Source organism: Lutzomyia longipalpis, chromosome 1 (genome assembly GCF_024334085.1).
Source record: "Lutzomyia longipalpis isolate SR_M1_2022 chromosome 1, ASM2433408v1".
Classification (NCBI taxonomy): domain Eukaryota; kingdom Metazoa; phylum Arthropoda; class Insecta; order Diptera; family Psychodidae; genus Lutzomyia; species Lutzomyia longipalpis.
The window spans coordinates 8,097,709-8,121,701 of NC_074707.1; the positions used below are offsets into that span (position 1 = coordinate 8,097,709).

Consider the following 23,993-nt stretch of genomic DNA (forward strand, 5'->3'; position numbering starts at 1 on the left):
AGAACAAAATGATCTGAGAAAGAGTTGTAGGGCGGTAAATTTCCTAAAGAAATGAGCTATACATTTCGCTTTATCTGTTTGGGAAATATGATATTTTGAGCTTTTTCTAAACCCGTAAGTGACTTTTTTAACCCCGGTCTCCCCTAATGTTTCATCTGATGAAACATGTTTGAGTTTCATTGAATGGAATATTTGTCGTAGAGCGCGTATTTGAATTATTCAAATCAATTTTAAATAAAAACTCCTCAAAAAAGCATTTTCTTTACCTAAAAATACATTTTATTTACACAAAAAACATTTCCATTTTATATATTACTTTTCAGGGGATATTTTGGGATGTTTTTCGAGAACTGAATCAATAAAAACATTCAGAAAATTAAATTTTTGCGACTTTATTGGACAAAAAAGTGTCATTTCTGTATAAAAATTGCATTTTGGCATCGGAAAATTGCGTGTGTTTCTGAATACTTTTGATTTCCATTTTAAAGGCCTCTCTCTCTGGTTATTTTATTTAAATACTCTTTGTTAACTCTTTTTGCATTTAAGGCAATCGCGTCATGACCTTATAAATAAATAACTCGCATTTTATGCAAAAATTATTAGCAGGTAAAAAAAAAATGAATCTCAATCGTTTGCAGCGCGAAGAACGCCCTTGGCAGGTTTTATGTCCAGACGGATGTTGGGATGAGTCCTTCCTTGCTCACTGTGGGCGGCGTTAGGACTTCATCTTCGAGGAATTTGAGCGGTAGATCAACCAAATAGCCCTTTAAAATAAAATTAAACTTTTAATAAAAATTCTTAAAGATTTCTGCAGATTTGAAACAAACCTGAACCCGCAGAAGCTCTTTGAGGGCCGCTCCTGGATCAAGTTTCGCCAGTGATGGCTCCTCCACGTACTTCTTGAGCCCGGAAATTGTTGTAACTGCATCTGTGGGGATGCACCGGAAGACTTCATCAAAGATTTTGGTATTCCTGTGCGACGTTCTCTGCCATTGACCGCAGAAGAAGGAATCAATTGTTGGATCCGTCACATCGATGGGAATACGATCGGGATCGGGATCAATGAGTCCCAAATGCTCGCGGAAGAGGAATTTCCTCAGCCCACTCGCAAACACGCCCACCTTGACGCGATTCCCATTCATTCGTCCCTCCTGGAAGACCTCATCGGTGAGAATGACAGCGATCTCCGAATCTCGTGTGCCGATCATTGAGCGATCATTGATATTGGCTGATCCACAGATGACCACCTTGTCGTCCGCAATGAGGAGCTTCGAATGCACGTAAATGAGCTCCGTAACGGGCTGACAATTTAGCAATGAATGCGTCCGGAGGCTGTGGAAGGAAATGTACTGACTTGGATCCTCTACGCCTGCTGCCTTGAGACGCTGCAAAATTGAACTCTTCCCGCGTGAAATTGATTCATAATTCCAATGCGTAATCGCCCTCAGGGCATTCCCCGTCGTACCACCCACATCCCCTTCAAATCCCGGCAGCAGTGGCATCACAACAATCACCCGGAACACGCTGCGTTCCCGATGAGCACGAAGGATGCGCTTGTAGAGACTCTCACCAATCTGATTGCGAACCATGGGATTCCCCTGATCGAGCGTGATGAAAAATTGATTCTCAATGTACACATAGTGCTCAGCACGTGTGATCGTTCCAATGTAGGCATCGTGAATGCTCTGCTCATCGACATCAGACTCAATGAAGCCACAACTCCAGCTGGAGACACTCCGCAGCACCTGGCACGACACACTCTGCAGCCCCACGCTGAGAAATGACTCATTCACGCGGATATCTCTGTAGGTTTTTGGTATCAGGTACGGGTATGCCTGCAAAATGAAGCACGTGGAGAATTATAAATCATCCGCAATTGCTACAACAACAACAACAATCTACTGATAAGCCCACCCACTGTGGCCTTACAGAGACCATAAAGCCGTTGTTTAGTTACATGAATAAGTTAGAGAATTTGAGATCTTTTGTGCGTGAGAAGCTGCAGAAAGAAAAGATGCCAGACAGGCGCTTCTGGAGGGCTGCTAATTGAATTAAGATAGACCCGAATGAAGCTCTAATTCAACATCTATAAATAGGAAATTACGCAAAAGCGGAAATTTTTTCAATGGCAATCATGACTGATGATCTTTTTCGGGTATTCGATTGTTTCTATATCGGCCAAATAACTTATCCACACAGGGAGGTAGCCAGGACGAAATATTGAGGGGAGTTATTTTAAAGTTATGTTTGGGATTGAAAATTTTATGCTTGACCTAAGTTTTTTATGCATGAAATTTTGTTTTAGATGCATGACCTAAGTTTTTTTTTATTCATGACATTTAATTTTAGATGCATGACCGTAGTTTTTTTATGTATGACATTTTTTTTTAAATGCATGACTTAATTTTGTTATGCATGAACTGAGTTTTTTATGCTTGATCTAAGTTTTTTTATGCATGACATTTTTTTACATGCATGACCTAAGTTTTTATGCATGACCTGAGTTTTTTTATGCATGAAATTTAGTTTTAGATGCATGACCTAAGTTTTTTTATGCATGACATTTTTTTTAGTAGCATGACCTAAGTTTTTTTATGCATGAAATTTAGTTTCAGATGCATGACCTAAGTTTTTTTTTATTCATGGCATTTAATTTTAGATGCATGACCCAAGTTTTTTTTATGTATGACATTTTTTACATGCATGACCTAATTTTTTTTTTATGTATGACACCTTTTTTTTAAATGCATGACCTAAGTTTTTTATGCATGACATATTTTTTTTGATGCATGACATTTAGTTTTAGATGTATGACCTGAATTTTTTTATGCATGACCAAAGTTTTAATGCATGACATTGGTTTTGTCCAAAAAGCATCAACCCACAGATGTCTAATTCGGTTTTTTTTGGGTAAAGATGATGATGTTAAGTAGCCTTGATGAGATATTTTGCAAACTTGAATTTTTTGGTCAATCTGTTCTCAAGTTAATTTGGTTCAAGGACGGAGTTTTCACCCCTTAAACTCCCCCTGGCTACGCCACTGTATCCAAGAGGGTATCCCTAAGAATATGTTGAAAAACCACAAGAATTCTTTCCCAGAAATTAAACTTACCTGATTATCTCGCGCCTTTTCGAGCTTCACGGCATTCCAGCGTTGGATAAAGTGTCTGCTTACATCCCTGGCAGCTGCTCCCGTTACAACAGCTCCAATATCATGCCAGGGCATTCGTGGTGTCACCCCACGATCAATCATATCCACATACGGTGCATCGAGATTGGCAAAATCTTTCGCAATGAAATTCGTGTAGTCCTTCCCCATCCAATACTTGGCCTGTCCATCGAGCGTGGTGAGAATTTCATTCTGCGGCGGCAGGGCACAGATACTATCGCCCTTCTTCCCATCCGCAATCTCATCCTCATTGAAGAACATACTATTCTTGGTGAGATTGTACTTCTTATTGCGATCCGTTGGTGATTGGGGCAAACTCCTATTTGCATCGGGATCCATTGATGTCAATCTCTGCATAATATCCTTCCCCTTTGTCCGCACATTCTCCCGCAATTTTCCCAGCATATTCCTTCGCTCCATCTCCGGGGTATTCTGCTTCATATTCTCCATGCACATCTCATCGTCAGACGTAGTGCCGGGCATTAGGAGTTTATCACCTGGCTGCAAAACTGGCAGCTTCGGAGGCTTCTCTGCATGACTCACATCCATTACTGGCACTGAGGCACTTCTACTTGGCACAAATCCACTCAGAGGATCACTAAAAATCATCCCAAAAGTTGTTTTTTAATTCATTTCTTCTTGCTCTGTCTCTTTGGGCGAGAGAAACTTACTTGTTTGTACTTCCAGCTGCACTGGCGGTGGCTATACTACCCAAATCCGTCAGACGATGCCTGTAGTCATCCCAGCGACCGTAGCAGAGATCAATTCCACCCACAAAGGCATAAGTTTGGTCCACAACGACAATCTTCTCATGATGCGCCCACAGGAAGACGCCCACACGTGCGTGATCTGGATGCCGGAGCACCTGAATTGAGATTTTCATTTATTTTGTGAAAAATTCTTTCCGGAAGTTACTCCAGGATGTTTCTCCGGGAATTCTCTCAACCTTACCTTGATATTGTGATGGCTTGAAGCCAATCTTTGCTTGCTGTAGTAGCTATTGATCCCAAGAGCCATCTCCACCTCTTTGTAAAGGAGGATAAAGACTCGAATGCCTTGATCCTGAAATTTCCATGAAAACTCCTCTAAATATCATCAAAAATCCCTCTTAAAAAAATCTTTTTACGTACAAGACAAACAATTCTTGATCAGCGTGCAAAAGGTAGATAAAAGTGTTAGAAATTGTTTAGAATAAAAAATTAAAGAAGCTTCTTACAGCTTTTCTCTTCAAGATCTGATCCAGACGCCAGTAGTCCCCATCAATTGCAGGACGTTTCATGTAGATCTCAGGACTTAGCCACCAATCTGCAATGTAGATCTCTTCTGTGGCTCCCTCAAGGGCATCCGCAACGGCACTCATGTACCCAGCTCCATCCACAAACCATCCAGCCATGCAGGAATTCCTCACAGGAACGAATGAATGATGCGGATTTGGTTGCGTAAAATCCCTGGCCAGGCTATTAGCCACCATCTTCAGGTAACTCATCCACTCTTTTGCCTTCCTCCGTGTCCACGTCTTCACCACAAAGTACCTGCTGTAAGTGACAATCTGCAAGCCCGTTCGCATGCCCGTGCCAATGATTCCGGAAGCCACTTCGAAGCCCTGATCGAATAGAATAATGCACCGTATGGCTCCATCTTTGGGGCGCATGTAGCCAAAATAGGACTCCTTCACGAAGAACCACCGATCACGCCATTTTCTGCACAAAATATCCGAACAGAAGTGACTGCAGCGGATGCAGCAGGCCCCAGCGAAGCAGCCACAGAAATTACATCCTGACTGCCCGGGGCGCGTTGAGCCCGTTCTCTTAAGAATGGGGCCCTCCTTGCCTTTATCCCCGAGCGCCGCAATAAACGACTGCTCGGAGACTTCGAGAAAATTGATCGTCTCATGGTGATTGCGGTACAAATTGATACTGACGAGATTGTACAGGTACTCCTCCAGCTGCTTTATCCTCGCCGGCAGCCCCTCCACCGGTACCAATGAATCCGGCTTATTGGGGAATCGCGGCAGTGCCCCACGACGCTTCTTCTTCCCCGCTTTGCCCTCTTTTGCCTTCTCAGGGCTCGTATAGTTATTCCTAAAGCTCGCCCTGCGTTCTTTGTGCGTGCGCGATGGGAAGGGAAAATTCAGTGAAGTCCGGAAGACGCGCAGCTGTTGGTGAAGAGCATAAAAGTGCTTGTAGCGCTTCTTTATGCGCCACACAAATGGACCATGAGTCAGCTCGATGGTGTATCTTCATAAAAAAAAAGCGAAAAAAGAACTTTTCTGTAAACTCGATGACATCATCGCGCGAGAAGAATTTCCATAAATTAGCTCTGGCTCTGTACGTTTCACATTGCAAATACATTTTTCAAGATCAATTAAACAACTTTATATGAATTTATTTTTATGCTTGTAAGAATGCGCGAAAAGAAGTAATTAGAACTGGAGGTCTCTGTAATTATTTTATTTTTTTTTCAATCTCTATCAACTCTCCCAGTTTTCTTGATCTTGAAAAAATGTGTGTGGCAAAATGAGAGCAAAGATTGTAATTAAATGTTCAAAGTGATGGACACAGGGAGAGGGACAGGAAAAGTTTAATTTAATTTTCCTCGCTCTTCTTGTTCTGCTTTTTCTGTTCTATTTTCATCGGAAAATTTACTAAATGTTTCAACATTTGTATATACTTTTCCTATGTTTATAATATTTTATGACTTTTCGGAGACGAATTTCACCTTCATCAGACTTTAAAAGGAATGTTGATTAATAAACTTTTCTTTTCTTTCCTTATAATTTGTCAGTTATAAAAGTTTTGATATTATGGGAAAAATTTTAAAGGATTTTGACATTTTATTTCTTTCTTTAAACGGGTTTTTGAAAGTGAAATTACTTTTTCAGGGCTCTTTAAGGTTCTTTCTGACCGTTTTCTCGAGCAACTAATTCCTCGTTTTTTTTATAGAATGACAACAGAACGATTTATAAACTTTTTCTGTCAAATTCTTTTGATAAACTTTTAAGTTGCTAGAAAAGAAAAGATTTTAATCAGAATCTACCCCAAAGTTTAAGGTATTTTTAATCAATTATCCTAAATTTTGTTTGTTTCTATGCTATATGATCGTTCTTCTTGAAAAGCATTTGAAAAATAAAAATTTCAAACAATGGGTCTTATTTAGCGATCAAGAAACCTTTGAAGTTCGATTGAAATCATAATATTTCAGTACAAAATTCAAAGATTTCAAGGATTTCTTGGTCGCTGAATAAGGCCCAATCTTTTAGGAAATTAAAGACGAAGAGACATACATTTTTAAGAAGAGTCTGTAGGCTGTATTAATTCTTTTAAATGAAAATCTTCTTCGTTGTAAGAGCCTTATAATAAATGTTTTATTGAAAACTTTCTTCTCATATTCTATCATTAGGTAGGTATATAGTTTCAATCGTCTTTGTTAGTTGATAAGCAAATAAAGGTAAAGAACGTGTTATCGCTGCCATATAATTTAGTGCGTCGAATTATGAAAATAATATTCGCTTCACTCACTTCAAATTAGTTTTTATATTTTTCACGTGAATAAATTAATTTTTAAACCTATTTCAGATATAAATCGAGAGATATTCTCCATGAGAAAGAATAAAAATGTTGCTTTATTTTGTATTTCAGCGACGATCTGATTTATTAAAAATGTTCTATTTTGGGTACCAGATCAGTTTTTAAATCGTTTAGCTCATTTTTTGATGTAATTCTAAGCTTTTGAACTTCTTTAAATGCTTAGAAATCTTTTTGTTAGAGACTGATATTGGGTTCGATTCGGCCGAAAATCTTTACTTTTCTTACAACTTAACAGTTATTGTAAGATTTTGACAGTATAGTTGATGTTTTAAATTAATTGTTTAAAAAATCATTATATTGACGTTTCAAAGAAAAAAAAATACAGTTAGAAAGATCTTCAAAGAGCTTTGAAAAAGTTATTTTCCTTAAAAAAAACTAAATTGCAAATAAGAAACCTTCAAAATCTTAAAGATTTTTCACAGAATATTAACAATTTCATATCTGACGAATTTTAAGACAAGAAAAGAAAAGATTTTTAACAGAATTGACCCCAGTTATTTAATTGTTTTTTTTATTCAATCCTCTAGTTCATTTTCTTGTTTTTTTTTATCTGCTAAAAAATGAATTATTTATTTTAGTTGATTTTAAGAAAAAAAGTATTTTCATATGTCTCATATACGTAAGATTAAGATCTTCAAAACGTTAAAAGAAGAACGGAAGAGAGAAGTCAAAAAGGTCAAAGTCTTTTAAGTTTATTTTTACAATTCACAAAAAACTAGCAAATCATTCATTTTTTGTACAATATGAAGCTTCTTCTAAATTGCTCTCTAATTTATCTTTAATTTCCTTTTATTTATCTAATTTATCTTCTTGTTTCGAACGTTTCAAAACGGTCTTTAATCTTATTTTGAATTTTTCTGCGCTTGCAAAATATTTATCTACAGAAAAATGTCTTTCAAAACATTTGACCACATTGACCGAAGAATATTTAATCCAATTCTTATCAAAATGTTTAATATTTATTGCGATAACGTGAGTTTGCAGATACCTATCAATGATTCATTAACAACTCTTTTTTTTTCCTTTTCAAAAATCACGAGCACAACTAGACAAAAAAAGGTGAATGGGAGATTGTCTTTACCAGATATTGAAGATTTCTGGTTAACTTCAGAGCATTTTCCAGGGAAATCTCTGCTATTTTACGGAGATTTTTCATCAAAGAGAAGAAAAGAGTACTTTACTTACAGATTGGGATTGAGGAGATGCGTTGTGCTGCTCCTCTCATTGTCCACGATGCTAACTTGAATCTCAACGCCGGGAATGAAGACCTGCCTGTCGCTGGATTTAAAGCCAAGCGGCTCTTTGTACACTTTTGCAAAAGGAATCTCACTCTGGGGTATTTCGTCATCCTTCTCGCACGTCACAAGTACTGGACCGTCCATCATTGAGATCGCCGTGACGGAGTCCGGAAAGCCAAGCCCTTCGTCGTACTCGGAATCCGGAGAGAGAGTGTCGTTGTTGACACAACTCCAGTCCGCCAGGGAGGATGATCCACCGTCGCGTTTGCTGGCCGTGGAAGCGACTGTCACATTGCTGGCCTCATCGTCGACGGCGGGATTCGATGTGCCCCTCTCGAGGCTCATGCTATCTGCAACAGAGACAGCAGAGGAGATGAGGAATGTATTTCACGGAAGAGTGGGAATTCACATAGATCCGTCAATTGGTGGCAATTATTTCAGTGCGCGCACTATCGCACCCTGACAATCTGGTTATCAGCTGGCCCTGGAGTGATAACCGCGCTCTCTTTTCACTGATAGCACACACACACACGGTGTAGCCACCAAATATCCTTTGTGGACACAAAGGACAACTTGAGAAGAGCTAAAAAGAGCTCCTGATGGAGGGAGGGAACACACGACAAAACAGACGCAACATGGATGTTGTGGGCCACACGGAACGTACCAGTGCTGGCCAGGAGTTGCGAAATACTCCGATGGAGTGGTCTTGCCGTCCGGAAACTCATAGCAACCAACTTTTGGGCACTCCTTGAGTTATTCAGCAATGCTCAACAGGTGCGTCGTAGGCAACACGTCATCTCCCAATGCACGGGAAAGCCCCTCAAGCGCACACCAAATATATGTACAGGGGAAAAGGCACTTTGAGAGAGCGGAAAAGCGCGGAAAACCTTGCAATGCGGAATACCTTGCCAGGGTGGAGGGCTCACAGCAACTAAATTGATCCCAAGAGAACCTACAAGCTCACCTGGTTGGGAGTGTTTTTGGCGCTTCTACGTGGTCGTTGATAACAGCACACACACTCCCGCTCCTGCTATCGCTGCTGCTGACAGAGTTAAAGCCCATAAATCTCCGTGGGCATCAACGGAACTGGCGGATTGACGCGATCGTCAAAGCAAAAGTTGTTGGCGGAAGTGAAGGCACATTTTATTGTTGTTGTGGATTGCAAAACAAGCAAAAGCAACACGAAATCCGCAATAGCAGCGCGTTCCTTCACAAATACCGAAATGGGTGCGACTGTCACGGGCTTTTTCATCGATGGAGCACTCCTCTGGGGGCTTTTCTCAAGTGTTTTTCAATGAAAATTCCGCGCTGCTGAGAATTTTTTTCCCAGCCAGAGTTTAAAAAAGTTTCAAAAATCTCCGCTCCAAGTTATGAGCGCTGTCTGTCTTGTTGGTTGATGAGGAACAGAGATAAAGGAATATTTTAACGTGCCATCTCAGCTCGATGATCTCACTCGCACGTACACTATTACTGTCTTACTCGCACGGTGGATTTTTTGCGATTCAAATGTATCAAAATTCGCGCCAAAAATGAATTGTGCAAAATCCGCAAAAAATTCTGAAAATTTTGTGTCCAATTTCTTTCACAGAAGCTTTCTGACGGCCCCCGGAACACCCCAAGAAGCTTTTGAAGCCCAAAAAATAGTTTTTTCTTGAAAAACTATTGATTTATAATTTTTCTGCACAAAACTAAGCTTTGAGCGTAATCTGGTGGAATAATTTGAAGTTTGCCGTTTTTCCGTTTTTTCGTTATTTCAAATCTTCATTTTATGGAAAAAGATTTTAAAATTCTCGTTAAGGAGTGAGACAAAGAATATTTTCAGATGCCATCTCACCTCCCAATTCTCTCACTCGCACGTGCAATATTGCTATCTCGTTTGCATTTATAGTTTTTTGCAGATTTTCCCTCATTTTCTGCCAAATTTTTCAACGTAAATTGCGTTTTTCATGCTTTTAGGCTGTTTATGAATCGTTTTCTCTTGAAAGAAATATAATTTTTTCCGCACTTATAAAGCTTAATTTTTTCTACTTTACGCTTCGGTAATGCCTTAATTTTATAGCATGTTCTAACACTAAACTTTTATAGAAAGTTATAGCTCCAAATTGCGAAATATTTACAAAATTTATGTTTTAATTCTCTACAATTCTTTTATTTAAGGTAATTTTTCGTGCTTTCCCTCACATCAATCAATATTTTCCATTGGAATGGAATTTCCAAAGGAAATTCACAAAAAAACAACTCCACGCCACCACGTGATCGTTGGGATTGTTTTTTTGAATTCAAATTATGTGATGGGGTGTGATTTTTCCATTTTCATCCATTATTTTCCTTAATTTTCAATCTTTCTATTCTTTAGGAACCTTGAAGATGCTTTTTGAGGATTAATTTGTAGTAAAAATTTTCTTTCAGCTTCATGTTTTTGTACACTAACCTCCTTCCTTTTTGCCATAAAAATCCATAACAAAGTGTTGCCCGATGGGAATGTGTCACGATGCAATGAGATATTTTGCGGGTTACCATAAAATTTGCAAATGGCGCAAGGAGTTTCTTTATGCTTTGAAAAAGTTTTTCACGTTGATTTTTTGAGGTTTTAAGGATACGTTTGAAGTGCAAAAGTTACACTTTTATCCTTTTTGGTGAGTAAAGAATCAAATTGTTCGTTAGTTTGGGGATTTAAGGGGTGTTAAGGGGGGTAAAAAGTGCGTCAAAGTGGTGAAGATTGTTGTACCGTCGCGTACGCCATTTTGTCGATCGACCTTCTGGGAGCCATCTTGATTTTTATTGTGCGTTGCAAAAAGACTCTCAATTGAGACTTGGAAGGACGCAAAAAGAGTTAAGTTAAGGGTTTTGAATTAATGTGAGATTCGGTGTTTGATTGTGGATCAAGGGCGTATTGTTGTTGTTGTTGAGACGCGCAATTGCTTTGACACACGGAAAGGAGCGAAAGGTGGCGACGCAATGCCAAAAACAGTGTAACGAAGCGTGGGGAAGACTTGATTTTTGCCCATTTTTTCTCGTGTTAGAAAAAAATTCTCCGACGGGTGGATTTTTTCTGTGAAAAATTAACATTTTGAGCACATTTTATTTAATTTGAAGTTGTTTTTGAGTGAAAATGTTTTAAATAAAAATCGGTAGATTGCAAAAAACGGTGATTTTAGTATTTTTCTGGGAAATTAATACTTTTTCTTTCTCTTTTCAGTTTAAGATTTATTCGCCAAGATGGTGTTCCGGAAGCTAATGGAGAGGATGTGCATTGTCCTCTGTAAGCGTCATGGAATTCCCCTGAAGTTGTTTATGCTCAGATGTGAGCGAGATGTGTTGAAGCGACAGAAACGATGGAAGAACTTTGTTCTACAGTCGCGAAGCTTCTTTATGGGATCCCGCGTGGTCATTAAGGTGCCACCACACAGAAAGTTCCGGCAGAAGGATCGTGATATTCATCGACATTTTAACTGGGCAACAGTGCTGTGGCATAAATTTAATGGAGTTAAAGTGCAAATTGGTGAATATCTCATGAAGAAAAAGGAAAAGGCAGCTCGACGGAGGGAGGCACGAAGGAACAGGAAACGCGGGATCTCCAAGGAGTCCAAAGAAGTGCCCAAAGATGCCACAAAGGAAAAAACTGTGGATGTAGCGGCGGAAGATAGTTCAGATGAGGTTCAACTCATTAATGACTATCCTGTGATTGATCTTGCATCGGATGATGAGGATATGCCGGAAGTTGAGCAGTTGTCTCATTGTGAAAAGGATTCTGATGAAATCCTGGAAAGTTCTAAATTTACTGTGATGGAGGTTTCTCAGCCGCTTCCGGAGGATCCTCAACCAACTGCAGAAGATCCCCAACCGATTGAAGAAGATCCTCAACCGATTGAGGAAGATTTCCCTGAAGATGATAAGAAAAACCTGGAGATTTCTCTGCCTCAAATAGTAAGTGTGTCTTCAGCTGTTGCACGCTTTGACAGCTTTGAAGAAAACCCACCGATAGGGAATGAATCCCACACTGAAGCCCTTGACGATATAAAGCCCACAAATGAGGAGCTGGAGCGTGCTCGACAAATTTTCTCAAGCCTAAAACCCGAAACTGGGGAAGATGTCAAGGAAGGCATCTACAATGCTCTCTATTCCCTTGATACTCTCTCCGAGGCTGATGATTCCCATTCTCTGAATCATTCAACTGATAAAACCTTCCTCGATTCTCTGGCTAATAAATTGGGAGTGGAAGGAGGTGCTGGAACACAGGCAAGGACTGAAAAATCCTTTGAGGATTGCTACCAGGAGTTGGAACAAACATTTAAGCGTGTCAATGCAGTGGCATCGAGTCTCGATGATGTTGCCGTGAAAGATGAGGATACATCGTCCAGCACAGAGTTCTATGGCTTCAATGAGAATGACCTACAAACTCCAGGACTCCTCCGGACACCCCATGTACGCCAAGCGGGCTCCTATTCGGCTTTTGTGAGCCAAAAGTACGATAGTCTACTCGAAAGATTGGGCCCTGTTGCCATTGATAGGGATGAGAAGTCTTTCTACAGGCGATATAATGATGAGGAGAAGATAAATCGGCATTCCCTGCCGCCAAAACTTGAATGCCCGGACCTGCCGTTGGACATGAAGTCCAGGACATTGGCGGAGAAGAAGCAAATGCTGCGAATAAAGCCCATTGGGTATCAGGTGATGGATCAGGAGAATAGTGTCTATCAGCTGCTGAAGAAGCGCCTTAAAGCACCCCTGGATGATAAACTCTTCGACCAGGCGCAGCGGATTATGCGACAGCCCGTTCCAATGCGGAGGAATGTGTGGAAGACAGCAACGTGGCTCAATACGCGTGAGAATCACTACATCTACCGCTACATCACATTCGAGGGGCGCGAGATTAAGCTCTTTGGCTGTGTGGGGAATTATGTAAAGAAGCACGTAAGGAGATTGGATCATGCCCTACCAGGGAGGATGTATACGCCCAGACCAAAGCTGTGGTGTTGCAAAATTACCGGATTTCCTCGCAGTATAAAATTCAACAATCTCCGTGAAAAGGAACCGGTGCAGGAACAAGAGAAGGAGGATGTTAAACCAATTGTTGATCTCGAAGTGCAACAAACGTCGTCTCCTGTTAAGAAAAAGTGGAATTTAATTCAAGTCCGGAAAATCCCACCTGGACCACTTTGTACAAAGCCCAAAAATGCGGAAAAGAATGAAAATCTCGCTCCATTGGATACGTATGAGCTACCCCAAGTTCTCCTACAATTATGGCCAAAGATTAATCAGCCGTTCCCACTGAAAGTTAAACGGTATCTCAGTGAAATGTGTCCGTATGAGGAATTAACAGAGCAGTGGATTGAATTTGCTTTAGCTGCTCTCAAGGATGTGCCAGAACTTGAGGAACCCATTGAATTTGAGATTCCCTATGAGAATAATCGCAAGAAGATTCTCGTCAGTCGGGACTATACAAGTGCCATACGGCGTTCAAGGACAACGGAAGTTTTTGATGATTCACAACCTCTGAAATTCCGGGAAGATCTTCCGGATGATCCTGTACTTCATGAGTGTGCCGATATCCTCGAAGACATGGTGAATAGTGTGGCAATTGGAATGGCCGAGGATGATTTCTCAAAATGTGATCCAGATTTGGATTATGCGAAGCAGGATTCACAAAAGAGATTCCTAGAAGCGCCAAAGGATCAGGAAGCACCTGCTTACAAGAAGCCACGTTCATCAGCATTGCTGTAAGTTTTATTTTTCTTTATTTAAAACGAAGAGTTTTGTATTTATTTTTATTTTGTTTATTATAGAGCTGAACTGAAACGTCTTAATGCGACAATCATCAACACTGAGAACATCCCGAGGCAAAGTAAGTAGAGCCTGATGCAAATTTATTAATCTGTCTGAAGCTATAATTTGAATTTTCCTTTATTACAGAGGAATGCAATCAGGAGCACTGCAAAAAGGGATGTATTTGTGACAGTATTGCAACCCTTGCATGCCCCACAAGTCACTGTGAAGATCCCCGTTGTATGTTTGAATGTGTCTGCGGAAAAGGATTGAATGTCAGCAAGGAGGTAAGTTAGAAGCAAAAGGAAGATCAGGAAAGAAAAGTTTAATAAATTTTGTTTTCTTTGAAGGAAATCAATCCGTTCAGCAAGGAGGTATTTAGGATACGTGATAAGGCAATTTCCCGACTAGCCCGTGCTGAGAAGGACTTCAGTTCAACAGTTGTCTTGACCAACAACAACACCTTCCTGCTGAGCAACAGTTCCGAGGAGAAGAGCAAACGTAGTCGAACAGTTCCAAGGAAGTTTGGAGACTATGTGCGAACAGAAGTGGCTGAAGAGGAACTACTAAAGGGTAAAACAGTAGATGCTACGGTAAGATTTCCCAGTGTTAAGGGGAAACGTGGACGACGTCAAGTTGATCCGGAAATTGAGAAGATGCGTCATGTTAGCGTAGTTCTCAGGCCTATAACGCATATTGTACAAAATATGGAACCATGGTGTATGATTCACGAACTCTACAGATGCTTCTGCAAAGGTGATGCAGTTTCGGGGAAACCTTTCTTGTTAACACAAGTTGATGGGAAGCATATTGCCCTATCAGAGGAGCTTGTAGCAAAACCATCAGAGTACAGAAAACTCTCGAAGAAATCGAGTAAAAATAGCTTTGATTCTGATCCAATGCGAGATGTTTCACTCATTGTTTCGGAAGATAATGAATCTCAGCAGTCATCTGTGCTAACTACGAGTCAGATCTCACAGTTTATGAGTCCTGCTGCTGCCGAAATGGACAATGATGATGCCATAATTGCGGATTATCTGCAGAATATTCAAAAAGCGCGAATAAGGACGTATAAGCGGGGTGAACCAACAGCGCATATCTTCAGAGGATCCGTCTCCAGATGTGTTCCGTTCAATAAGTCCACGCAGGTTATTCTAAATAAGCAGAATGCGCACAGAGTGAGGAAGTTCATCTATGCCATGGAGAGAACACCGCTAATTTTGAGCCTTTTAAAGAGACGCTACACAGAATCCGTTTCCAAGTCAAGGAAGGAGATTCAGAGGGACGCAGGGAGTAAACTTGTTCCTGCAGCAATGACCCACACCGATACCCTTAGGAGTACAGTTATTAACAACAGGAAGGACTACTCTGGTAAACGTCAATCACAAGGATCTGGGAAATTTGTTGAATCCAATTCAGGGGATGCTGAATATTCCAATGCAATTCCTTCTCTTGATGCATCATCTGTCAATGATCAGAGTAGTAATAGTGCAACAGATCCCGTTGTTCCGGTTATATCCTCGGTTACATCGTTGAATACGCAAAAGGAAGTTAGAAGGGATTCCTTTGATGAGACATCAGGGAGTCAGGAACATTCTCAGACAGATGTACAAATGACTCTTCTTAACAAACTAAACATGATGGTGTCGAAGATGATGACGACGATTGCGAAGAATGAAGAGAAGCTCATGCTTGATGCGCCACAAATTAATAAAATAACGACAATCAAATGGATTAATCTGCTACAGGGCTATAGAAGCTACACTCTCCACATGTGGGAAGTGCACTACACAGAGAAACTTCATCTCCTAATAACCAGATCCAATAAAGTGCCCGAAGTTCCACCGGGTTATATTGAGATTTTCGAAGTTCGTAAAATGCGGAATCCAAGTAGTGAGTTTAGTCGGATGTTGGCTCAATCGTATGACCTGAAGAACATTGACAAGTACGCAGCTCTGCTCTTTGGGCACAAGGACTACTGGCAAGTTATTGGCTTCCTGAATAAAACGTCCAAAGTACAAAATTCCGCCACAAAGTACTTATCTGTGTCCAAAGAAACTCATCCACAGGTGGCAAGTAAGATTTCCAAGCTGTACGACATTCTCCTTGCGAAGGTGACAAAAGTTCCAACGTCTAATGTGCAAATAATGTCATCGGAGCAAATTCAAAATGCTAAACTCCTTAAATTTCCACTTCCAAGTCAGCCTGGTCAACGTTGGTTCATGCTCGTGATTACGAATGACTTCTCGGACATTTCGCATCCAAAGTGGGGACAACTGCTGTCGTACGATCGTATACGGTATGCAATTGCAATTGCTGAGAAGAATGGACGAACGGTTCAGGTGAAGAGCAACAATAGTATTTCCTTAAATCCCAGCGTCTATGTTACACCACATGCATCGGATAGAATTTTTATTGGGCCATATGGATTGAATGAGGAGTGCGACATAATACTCTACCAGCGTATGGATGGATCTATCCTGTTGCGAGAAACCTACGAGAAGACAAACAACATCAAACGAACATCATCAACAATGGGTTGTTGGATTCAACTCAAACCTCGAACGGTTTCACAGCCAAACTCTGTTGTGGAATCAAATACAATGCAACTTGATTGTAATCTGCAGGATGCTTCGTCGCCGAGAAAATCCCAGAAGTTGGATGATGACGATGATTGTGTTGTAGTTGAAGCAGATCCAAAGGAGATTAAAGCTGCTGAGGAAGCGCATGAAGCTGAAGAGGCTGTCAATTCTATTCTGCCGGATGGATTGAAACTCCCAACGGTGAAACCAAAGAAAATATCAAGGAATGAAGGAGAAAGGAAATCATCAGACGCTGCTAAAATACGTGTTGTTCCTGATCACGTGCTAACGGCTCGTTCATCTCCTGCAGTATCTGACGAGGATTTGGCACCATCGAAGAAACGTCTGAAGCGCGCATCAATGAATTCAGACATCTCCGATACACCACTTGCTAACCTAAAGGACTTAACGGTTATCCCAATGGATGAAGACGAAGATGCTCCGGAATGGGCGGTTCCGTCAAATAACCTTCCTGCTCTGACGATAACGTCTGTTGATGAAGCTGAAGCATCGTCATCATCATCTGGATTTCCTGTTATCTCCAAAGTTGTGAGTTTAGGCGATGATAAACAACAGACGAAAGATGAGCAGGTTAGCAGTAAGCTACAGCAGTCTTTACTGCGAACCAACAGGGATGCTTCGAATAAGATAGTTGAATCCAATGATGATAGTTTGGAAGCACTTGAAAATTTGACAGAAGATGGAACAGAGAAGAATAAGAAACTAACTCCGTTTGAAGAGCAATTTGCGCAGTATTTAGAGGACAAGGAGACTGGGAAGGAACTTGCTGTTTATGGTAAAAGTTATAATTACCGAAGAAAATATATAAAACATGGAAATTGGAATACGTCTCCTCATCATGGTGGAAAGGACAGTTTGAGGTCTCCTAAGGAAGCTTCTGACTCCTACTACGTCATTTCGAATGAAAATGAAGAGGAAAAGGAGGAAAGAGGAGCAACGGAGATTCCAAGGAAGATTAAAATTGTTAAATCTATCAAACCACCTTCATCAATTATTTCCGTTTCATCCCTACATGATATGCCAAGTCCGCAAATTGTTGGTATTCCTGTGGGGAAACCGGATGTGCAGCAGCCGAAGGGAAATGTTAAGGTGGCGTATACAAGTGCAGGAAAGAAGGTGATTATACGTCAGATGCCACCGAAGGAGGGAAGTTCGTCTTCTAACGCAGGACTGAAGAGATCTTCTCCACCACCTCTTGCAATTCCAACAAAGAAATTCAAACCTGCTGAAGGAGAAGGATCTGCTTCGTCGTCTGTTCCGTTGAACTTGAATAGCCTTCTGCCGTACAACACGAACAATTGCATTCAAATTGGACAGACAATGCTGCATAAAGTCCCACTTCCTGCTACATCTACTCTAGCTGTTGTCAAAACCTCACCAAGTACGGCATCATCAACAGTAAAAACCATCCCAAAGGTCATTTGCAATGGGCTTGGGAGTCAAATGTTGAAGGTGAAGGTTAATATTCCATCAAGTAGTACGACAAGTACGGCAACTTTGGTGAATTTGCCAAAGACAACAGTTCCATCCCTTCAAATTCCCACAAGTACCATCACAGCAGCCAAAGAGAGTCTTCCTACTTCATCAACGAGTCCCATTGTTGTGCCATCATCGGTGGCTGTAAAAGTTCCGGGTGTTCCATCCACGCTTCTTGATTCATCCAAAACAATCACAATTACAAGGACAACACCCGATGGGAAGGCCATGAAGTTCGTCCTGCCTGTTTCGAGTATTCAACCAATTTACAAAGTTCCGGGAAAAATGCCTCCACTCATGGTAGTTTCATCACCGACTTCCTCCACATCCGTGCCGAAGGTGCAAAGTGTAGAGAAATGTGAGGAGGTTTGCAGCCAAACGGGATTGCCTACTGAGAGTCCTGGTGGACGAATGAGTAGCCCAAGTGATGGGGATATAATTGATTTATCCGATGATGAAGAAGTGGAGCAACAGAGGAAGGCAGAAGCGATGAAGGAGAAAATTGCAAGTGGATGGATTGTGTCGAGTATCCCACAATTGGGATACATTCCAGCTAGAATGGTGGATAAGTCGAACTATTTGATGGAACTGCCCACAAGGAAGCATCCTTTCAAGGTTGGATGCAATTGTATTGATCGCTACATGGATCGGTGAGTTCTGTGAGATCCTTCAAATCCTTTTAGTCTCTAAAACACTTTTAACTCCTTCTGTAGATATATGAAATACTGCGTGATGATGTACCTTCCGGAAGATTTGAGTGTGAGGTGGGAATTTGTGGAGGGTGATCCACAGAAGCAGCCACCAGGGGAGAAATTCACTCTTCAAGCTTCAACGAACAAGGAGCGTCTTATCTTAACACCCAATGGTGTTATGGACATGGAATTCCCAGTACAGCGTGAACTAATCGACTGCCCATCTGTCTACACGCGTCTCCTCCTCATGCATCTCGTCTACGTCAGTGTGGGTGAACTCAAGCCCACAAAAGGCATCGAAGTTGTGGAAAAGGTAAGATTTTCCCTCATTCTCACTCAATTGAAGCATCAAAAATCAAAGAATATTCTCTCATTTGTAGGCCCTAAAAGTCATAGAAGGACTCAAGGATACATACGTTGAGCAAACTAAAACAATACAGAAGCTACAAGATAAGCAACGGGAGCTAAAACAACATCTAAAGATACTCACTGAAACCTGCAAGCTACCGACAGTCAAATAAATTTCTCTACCAAAATGGTTGTGTTTAACAGTAAATACTGAATGTTTATTAATTGGATAAAAATGGCGCAATAAATCCTTAAAAAATTAAAAAAAATTGTTTTTTTTTTTGCTGCGTTTTAATAAATTATCCGTTTATTATTTTTTTTTGAGGTATCTGTACAAAGGTGGACAAAATTTCACAGCGTCTGTGTGATGAGAGAGAGAATCTTCTGCGGTACTCGCATCGTTTGATCATCAATTAGGACAATATCGAATGTGTCCATGTATTTGGGAAGGCTCTGTTCCACCTGAAAGAGATTTTAATTCAAAAGAAAAATTAATTAGGGGAAAAATTGTTGATCAGAAAATTATTTTTTCAGTCAGGATAATATTTTAATTGATCAGGAGAAGAATATCGTCATTTGGCGTGAATTGGATCGTTTTTAGGGGTTAATTAAATAGTAAATGATTAAAGATGATAAATGTGAAGGAATAGGATGAAAGATAGGAAATTCCTAAATCAGAAAATTGTTAGGATATTGTTTTTGTCCAGATTTCAACGTAAATTAGACGTAGAAGCTTCCAAACATTTCGTTTTTTTTATTATTGTTCAAAATCAATTGTTCATAATTTACCCTCTCCCAGAAAACAAATATTGTTTGTTAATAATTGATTAAAAATTTAGCTCAATATTGAATCAATTTAAGGTCCGTATAGTTGAGCAATTATTGTCTGTCAGATTAATGAACAATATTTGATGAACAGTTGATCAATTCATGATCAATATTGAAGAAAATTATCCTCACGGATAGAAAACTTTTCTTACGGATAGAAAATTTTTCTCACGGATAGGAATTGATTCTCACGGATAGAAAATTATCATCACGGATAGAAAATTATCCTCACGGATAGAAAACTTTTCTCACGGATAGAAAATTATCATCACGGATAGAAAATTATCCTCACGGATAGGAATTGATTCTCATGGATAGAAAATTTTTCTCACGAATAGAAATTCATTATCACGGATAGAAAATTATCCTCACGCATAGAAAATTTTTCTCACGAATAGAAATTCATTATCACGGATAGAAAATTACTCTCACGGATAGAAATTTTATCATCACGGATAGAAAATTATCCTCACGGATAGAAAACTTTTCTCACGGATAGAAAATTATCATCACGGATAGAAAATTATCATCACGGATAGGAATTGATTCTCACGGATAGAAAATGATTCTCACGAATAGAAGTTCATTATCACGGATAGAAAATTACTCTCACGGATAGAAATTTTATCATCACGGATAGAAAATTACTCTCACGGATAGAAAATTATCCTCACGGGTAGAAAACTTTTCTCACGGATAGAAAATTATCATCACGGATAGAAAACTTTTCTCACGGATAGAAAATTATCATCACGGATAGAAAACTTTTCTCACGGATAGAAAATTATCATCACGGATAGAAAATTATCCTCACGGATAGAAAACTTTTCTCACGGATAGAAAATTATCATCACGGATAGAAAATTATCCTCACGGATAGAAATTTTATCATCACGGATAGAAAATTATCCTCACGGATAGAAAACTTTTCTCACGGATAGAAAATTATCATCACGGATAGAAAATTATCATCACGGATAGGAATTGATTCTCACGGATAGAAAATGATTCTCACGAATAGAAGTTCATTATCACGGATAGAAAATTACTCTCACGGATAGAAATTTTATCATCACGGATATCCTCACGGATAGAAAATTACTCTCACGGATAGAAAATTATCCTCACGGGTAGAAAACTTTTCTCACGGATAGAAAATTATCATCACGGATAGGAATTGATTTTCACGGATAGAAAATTATCATCACGGATAGGAATTGATTTTCACGGATAGAAAATTATCATCACGGATAGAAATTGATTCTCACGGATAGGAAATTATCCTTACGGATAAAAAATTTTTCTCACGGATAGAAAATTATCCTCACGGATAGAAAACTTTTCTCACGGATAGAAAATTATCATCACGGATAGAAAACTTTTCTCACGGATAGAAAATTATCATCATGGATAGAAAATTATCCTCACGGATAGAAAACTTTTCTCACGGATAGAAAACTTTTCTCACGGATAGAAAACTTTTCTCACGGATAGAAAATTATCATCACGGATAGAAATTGATTCTCACGGATAGAAAATTATCATCACGGATAGAAAACTTTTCTCACGGATAGAAAATTATCATCACGGATAGAAAATTATCCTCACGGATAGAAAACTTTTCTCACGGATAGAAAATTATCATCACGGATAGGAATTGATTCTCACGGATAGAAAATTTTTCTCACGAATAGAAATTCATTATCACGGATAGAAAATTATCATCACGGATAGAAAATTATCATAACGGATAGAAAACTTTTCTCACGGATAGAAATTTTATCATCACGGATAGAAAATTATCCTCACGCATAGAAAATTTTTCTCACGAATAGAAATTCATTATCACGGATAGAAAATTACTCTCACGGATAGAAAATTATCATCACGGATAGAAAATTATCATAACGGATAGAAAACTTTTCTCACGGATAGAAAATTATCATCACGGATAGAAAATTATCCTCACGGATAGAAAACTTTTCTCACGGATAGAAAATTATCATCACGGATAGGAATTGATTCTCACGGATAGAAAATGATTCTCACGAATAGAAATTCATTATCACGGATAGAAAATTACTCTCACGGATAGAAATTTTATCATCACGCATAGAAAATGTTTTTTTTTATGACCACTAAAGGGACTCACAGGGTCTCACAGGACTCACAGGGTCAGGAAGGACGAAAACTGAACATTTTTGAGTTAGGATTTTTTTGTTAAAAATGTTTCATTTGAGCTCAAAGAGACTCATAAAAATTATTGTTAGTTTAATCAACTCGCTACATTGATCACGAACCTTAAAGGGTTAAATCATGATTGAGATTAATTCTCCTGACCAAAAAATAGATTTCTGCTCAAAAAAAGAGATCCCCAACTAATCAATTAAAACTTAAAACAAAGAAACTCTTCCCTTTTTTGTCCCAGAAATAACAATCTCTGCGCTAAGACAGCAACAGCCGCATTGAATGCTTCCAAACTCAAAAGAAAATAATAAAAAATAAATCAACTCACATGATCAAAGAGGAAGCCAATTTTGAGGACATGCGATGATTTAGGGATCCCATCGGCCATGCCTGCATCACCGAGGGAGTCTCCCATGAGAATAACGTGATCGCGTGAATGAACCAAGTCGTAGTATTCCGTCCCTTCGAGTGCTGTCTCATTCTTATTGAAGGCATGAATGAATTTCTCCTGAAACCCATTCAGAATGCCATCCTGGTACTGCAGAAAATTCGAGACAACCTTCACATTGGGCAGGAGCACACTGGCGTGCCGGAGGATTGCTACAACTGAATCCCCGAGACCTGCTGAGAACACCAAGACGGGAACTTGGAGGCGATTTAGTTCACTAAAGAGATCCTGCGTGCCATCCCTCAGGGCATCCTTGAAGCGTACAGCTACATCGTCAATCTCTCGCGCCTCAAACTTGAAGCCTCTGTAGGAGAAAATTAATTAAATCAAATTAAAGGATTTTCAGTTCCTTTCAAATCATTTGAATCCTTTACTTTAGGAGCTCATTGGAGAGGCGCCACCACTCAATCATAGCCTGAATTTTCTCCGGCATCGGCACAGTGGGATCCACCTCAATGGGCCGATACTTCTCATACAGCCCACGGCTCTCCTTCCGGAAATTCTGCGGAAGAGATTTGCACTCGTCGAAGATCCCAAAACTCGTGAGAACCTTCTGCCCATTTTCCAGCTTCTGTTTCGTGATGGTGTGATCAAAGTCCGTGACCACCTGTAGGCGTTGCGTCCCACCGGCAACTAGTTCCTTCAGCATCCTTTCAACACGTGCTGGATCCTTAATCTTGCAACTATCGCTGCAGAGGACATCAATATCCTCCACGCGGATTTCTCGTGTTCCCATCGTGCAAGCTAAACAAGGAAAGAGGTCCCCGTTAAAACAGCCTAACTCAACTTTTCCGCAAAATTAGCTACCCGGAAATGAGGAACAGCGTTTTTTATTTAGCAATAAATGTGAACTAGATAGGTATATGCAAAAAAGCAAAGCGCTTGTCACTGCGATTAAAAGACGCACGCTAAACGTTCCGCCTAGTGACAGATTGATTAAGAGCGAGAATTAGAATGAGAGTGAGAGAGAAGGAGGGCACAGAAAAAAGTCTTGAGAAAATGTAGTAACATTGAGCATTGCGTAATTTTCGTGCGAAAATCATCGGCAGCAGGGCCAACCGCATCATTCACGAACGACAATCACGCAGCCAAAGAACTCCTCTCTGTCTTCTACTCTACGTAGCAGCTGTTAAGCATCTGAGAAAGCTCATCACACTCTGTGGTCTAGAAGATGATCATTCCACCGAAGAAATTCACGCAGAGACTTCTTCTTTTTGTCTTATCAGGGCCCCTCCGAGCCACCAACAACTTCTGCAGCACGGAAAAAAATGTAAACACTGCCACGTCGGGTAACACTGTGCTATAATATAGCATTGTGGTGGTGGTGCCACATGTACAAGGCAGTTTGTTGCAATAAAATTTGAATTTTTGATTAACTGAAAAGACGCTTAATCCGCCATATTGGAAATATTTTGCAAAGAAATGCGAATAATTCAAACAAATAATGAATCTTTTTCCTTTTTTCATATAAAAATCATGTTAATGTATGATTTGATATTGTTTATAAGGTTTATAATAAAATAAATCAAAAAGTACCTGTTGTAGTACCTTTTATTATTGTAGCGTCCTTTCTATCCCAAGATGGCGGTTGTTGTATGTTTCTGTTGTGATTTTCTTTATTAGCACAATGATCCAAGAAAAATGAATCAGC

The 23,993-nt window shown here is 39.8% G+C and overlaps 3 protein-coding genes across 8 annotated transcripts; 1 reads left to right on the forward strand and 2 right to left on the reverse strand.

Annotated features, from left to right (window-relative positions):
- Positions 1-376: 376 nt before the first annotated feature.
- LOC129787121 (phospholipase D2) lies at positions 377-8,922 on the reverse strand. Of its 2 annotated transcripts, none has more exons than XM_055822463.1 (8): positions 8,659-8,922; positions 7,942-8,340; positions 4,386-5,406; positions 4,121-4,231; positions 3,841-4,034; positions 3,113-3,767; positions 828-1,835; positions 377-764 (listed from the first exon to the last, which is right to left on the reverse strand). In XM_055822463.1, the coding sequence occupies exons 2-8, from the start codon at positions 8,337-8,339 to the stop codon at positions 663-665; spliced, it is 3,489 nt and encodes a 1,162-aa protein (XP_055678438.1). In that variant the 5' UTR covers position 8,340; positions 8,659-8,922; the 3' UTR covers positions 377-662. The 2 variants fall into 2 exon arrangements, with proteins under 2 accessions (XP_055678438.1, XP_055678429.1); XM_055822454.1 differs by having other exon boundaries at positions 7,942-8,344.
- Positions 8,923-10,505: 1,583 nt separating this feature from the next.
- LOC129787134 (uncharacterized) lies at positions 10,506-19,148 on the forward strand. Of its 2 annotated transcripts, none has more exons than XM_055822474.1 (7): positions 10,506-10,630; positions 11,194-13,714; positions 13,781-13,839; positions 13,908-14,047; positions 14,111-18,489; positions 18,553-18,844; positions 18,912-19,148. In XM_055822474.1, the coding sequence occupies exons 2-7, from the start codon at positions 11,214-11,216 to the stop codon at positions 19,050-19,052; spliced, it is 7,512 nt and encodes a 2,503-aa protein (XP_055678449.1). In that variant the 5' UTR covers positions 10,506-10,630; positions 11,194-11,213; the 3' UTR covers positions 19,053-19,148. The 2 variants fall into 2 exon arrangements, with proteins under 2 accessions (XP_055678449.1, XP_055678458.1); XM_055822483.1 differs by lacking the exon at positions 10,506-10,630 and adding an exon at positions 10,964-11,125.
- A 3-nt stretch (positions 19,149-19,151) lies between these two features.
- Positions 19,152-23,644, reverse strand: LOC129787153 (7-methylguanosine phosphate-specific 5'-nucleotidase). 4 transcript variants are annotated; one of them, XM_055822510.1, is made up of 4 exons: positions 23,352-23,644; positions 22,717-23,086; positions 22,223-22,646; positions 19,152-19,341 (listed from the first exon to the last, which is right to left on the reverse strand). In XM_055822510.1, the coding sequence occupies exons 1-4, from the start codon at positions 23,407-23,409 to the stop codon at positions 19,231-19,233; spliced, it is 963 nt and encodes a 320-aa protein (XP_055678485.1). In that variant the 5' UTR covers positions 23,410-23,644; the 3' UTR covers positions 19,152-19,230. The 4 variants fall into 4 exon arrangements, with proteins under 4 accessions (XP_055678485.1, XP_055678508.1, XP_055678500.1 ...); XM_055822533.1 differs by having other exon boundaries at positions 23,499-23,630; XM_055822525.1 differs by having other exon boundaries at positions 23,457-23,630.
- Positions 23,645-23,993: the final 349 nt, after the last annotated feature.

Bases quoted from the DNA above. Each gene is read 5' to 3' on its own strand.
- LOC129787153 (XM_055822510.1), bottom strand. From the start codon at position 23,409: ATGATGCGGTTGGCCCTGCTGCCGATGATTTTCGCACGAAAATTACGC. The intron at 23,087-23,351 runs GTTACTACATTT...TTCCTTGTTTAG, and splicing joins AAAATTACGCAATGCTCAAT to CTTGCACGATGGGAACACGA. The intron at 22,647-22,716 runs GTAAAGGATTCA...TTTCTCCTACAG, and splicing joins CTCTCCAATGAGCTCCTAAA to AGGCTTCAAGTTTGAGGCGC.
- LOC129787134 (XM_055822474.1), top strand. From the start codon at position 11,214: ATGGTGTTCCGGAAGCTAATGGAGAGGATGTGCATTGTCCTCTGTAAG. The intron at 13,715-13,780 runs GTAAGTTTTATT...TGTTTATTATAG, and splicing joins CCACGTTCATCAGCATTGCT to AGCTGAACTGAAACGTCTTA. The intron at 18,845-18,911 runs GTAAGATTTTCC...TCTCATTTGTAG, and splicing joins GCATCGAAGTTGTGGAAAAG to GCCCTAAAAGTCATAGAAGG.
- LOC129787121 (XM_055822454.1), bottom strand. From the start codon at position 8,719: ATGAGTTTCCGGACGGCAAGACCACTCCATCGGAGTATTTCGCAACTC. The intron at 8,345-8,658 runs GTACGTTCCGTG...TCTCTGTTGCAG, and splicing joins GCAACTCCTGGCCAGCACTG to ATAGCATGAGCCTCGAGAGG. The intron at 5,407-7,941 runs GTAAGTAAAGTA...TTTTTTATGAAG, and splicing joins CATCTCCTCAATCCCAATCT to ATACACCATCGAGCTGACTC.